At 65.1% G+C, this 1,214-nt stretch overlaps 1 protein-coding gene across 1 annotated transcript in view; it reads right to left on the reverse strand.

Annotated features, from left to right (window-relative positions):
- Positions 1 to 220, reverse strand: part of MNEG_15715 (cycloartenol synthase) — a gene marked incomplete at both ends in the record, with an annotated part of 2,593 nt that extends 2,373 nt beyond the window's left edge. The window contains one exon of the mRNA XM_014035814.1: positions 195 to 220. Coding sequence (XP_013891268.1) covers positions 195 to 220 — 26 coding nt within the window. The remainder of the gene's footprint in view (positions 1 to 194) is intronic.
- Between the last annotated feature and the right edge of the window lie 994 nt (positions 221 to 1,214).

A 1,214-nucleotide genomic window follows, 5' to 3' on the forward strand; every position in this document is an offset into this window, starting at 1 on the left:
CCCCCCCACCCCCGCTCCTCAGCTCCCAGTGGCTGCCCTTTCCCTCGGCCCCCCGGCCGCGCGCCTGTGGAACGCCAGCAGCGCGGTGATGCAGGCGCTGGTGCACTCCACGTACGAGTAGTCCACGATGATGTCACCAAAGGTCTCTGATGATGTCATCACAGGGGTGTCGGGGGCGGGACAGTGAGTCTCACAATCGTGCTGCCTGCTTTGAGTACATTCACAAGCAAAAGGGGCACTTGTGCTGCTGCACATGAGTCCAGAAGAATTAGGGACCCCGCATTTTAATGCTCGGCTCTGTCAGTGTGTGCGCCCTGCGGCCGGCCGTCACCCGCGGGGTTGATGATCTCCAGGGCGTGGAAGCTGCGCGTATTCTCGTAGGTGGCCATGCCGCCGTCACTTTTGGGGGTGAGTGGGATGGGTGGGTGGGTGAGAGGGTGGGTGAGTTGGGTTAAACGGGTAAGTTGATGGGGACGAGCGAGTGGGTGGGTGAGTTGGGTGGTTTGGTAGGAGCAGCGAGGGCAGCGAAGGGCGGCGATTACACTAGTGCATACGAGGGACAAAGGTTCAGGGCGGGGCAGGCTGCCAAGGGGGTGGAGCGCCGCAGCCCCTCGCAGGGGCGGCGGAGGCGGCTGGGGAGCGGCGCCGCGCGGCGCCACCTGTTTTGGTAAGACAGAATGACATTCACTGCATCGTAGAGCCGCTCAGGGGAGATCCCCGGGCCCTGATGGATCGAGGAAGAGGGGCGTGCGGAAGCGGGAGGGGCGCGAGGCGCGGCGGTCCAGATCACAGGGGGTTGAGTGATGAAAGCGCGCCTGGCAGGGCGGCATGAGAGTGAAGGTGCGTGCCTTCACAGGGTTTGAGGGTTAGAGGGCGGGCCGTGAGGTCCTGCGCCGCGGCCTGCCAGCTCTCAGGGCCTGCGAGGTGCGTTATACAATGTAGCGCGCTGCCGCACGAATACTCACTCTTGTGGCGCATGTGTGTGCTGGCACCAAAAGAGTGGGTTGTGCACCAAAACAGCGACACAGGGCGGGACGATGGAGCGGGTCTGAAGGGATGCAGGAAGGGGGGTTGCGGTGCGGGACGCTCACCACTTTGCCGGCGTCCTGCAGCGCCAGCACCACCGCCGCCTTGAGGCCCTCGCTGCTGCAGTCACTGATGGGCCACCTGCACGCGCGACAGGGTAGGGGGCGCGCGGGCGTGGGGGCTGGTGG

The sequence above is a fragment of the Monoraphidium neglectum genome (genome assembly GCF_000611645.1).
Source record: "Monoraphidium neglectum strain SAG 48.87 unplaced genomic scaffold scaffold05590, whole genome shotgun sequence".
In the NCBI taxonomy this organism is placed as follows: domain Eukaryota; kingdom Viridiplantae; phylum Chlorophyta; class Chlorophyceae; order Sphaeropleales; family Selenastraceae; genus Monoraphidium; species Monoraphidium neglectum.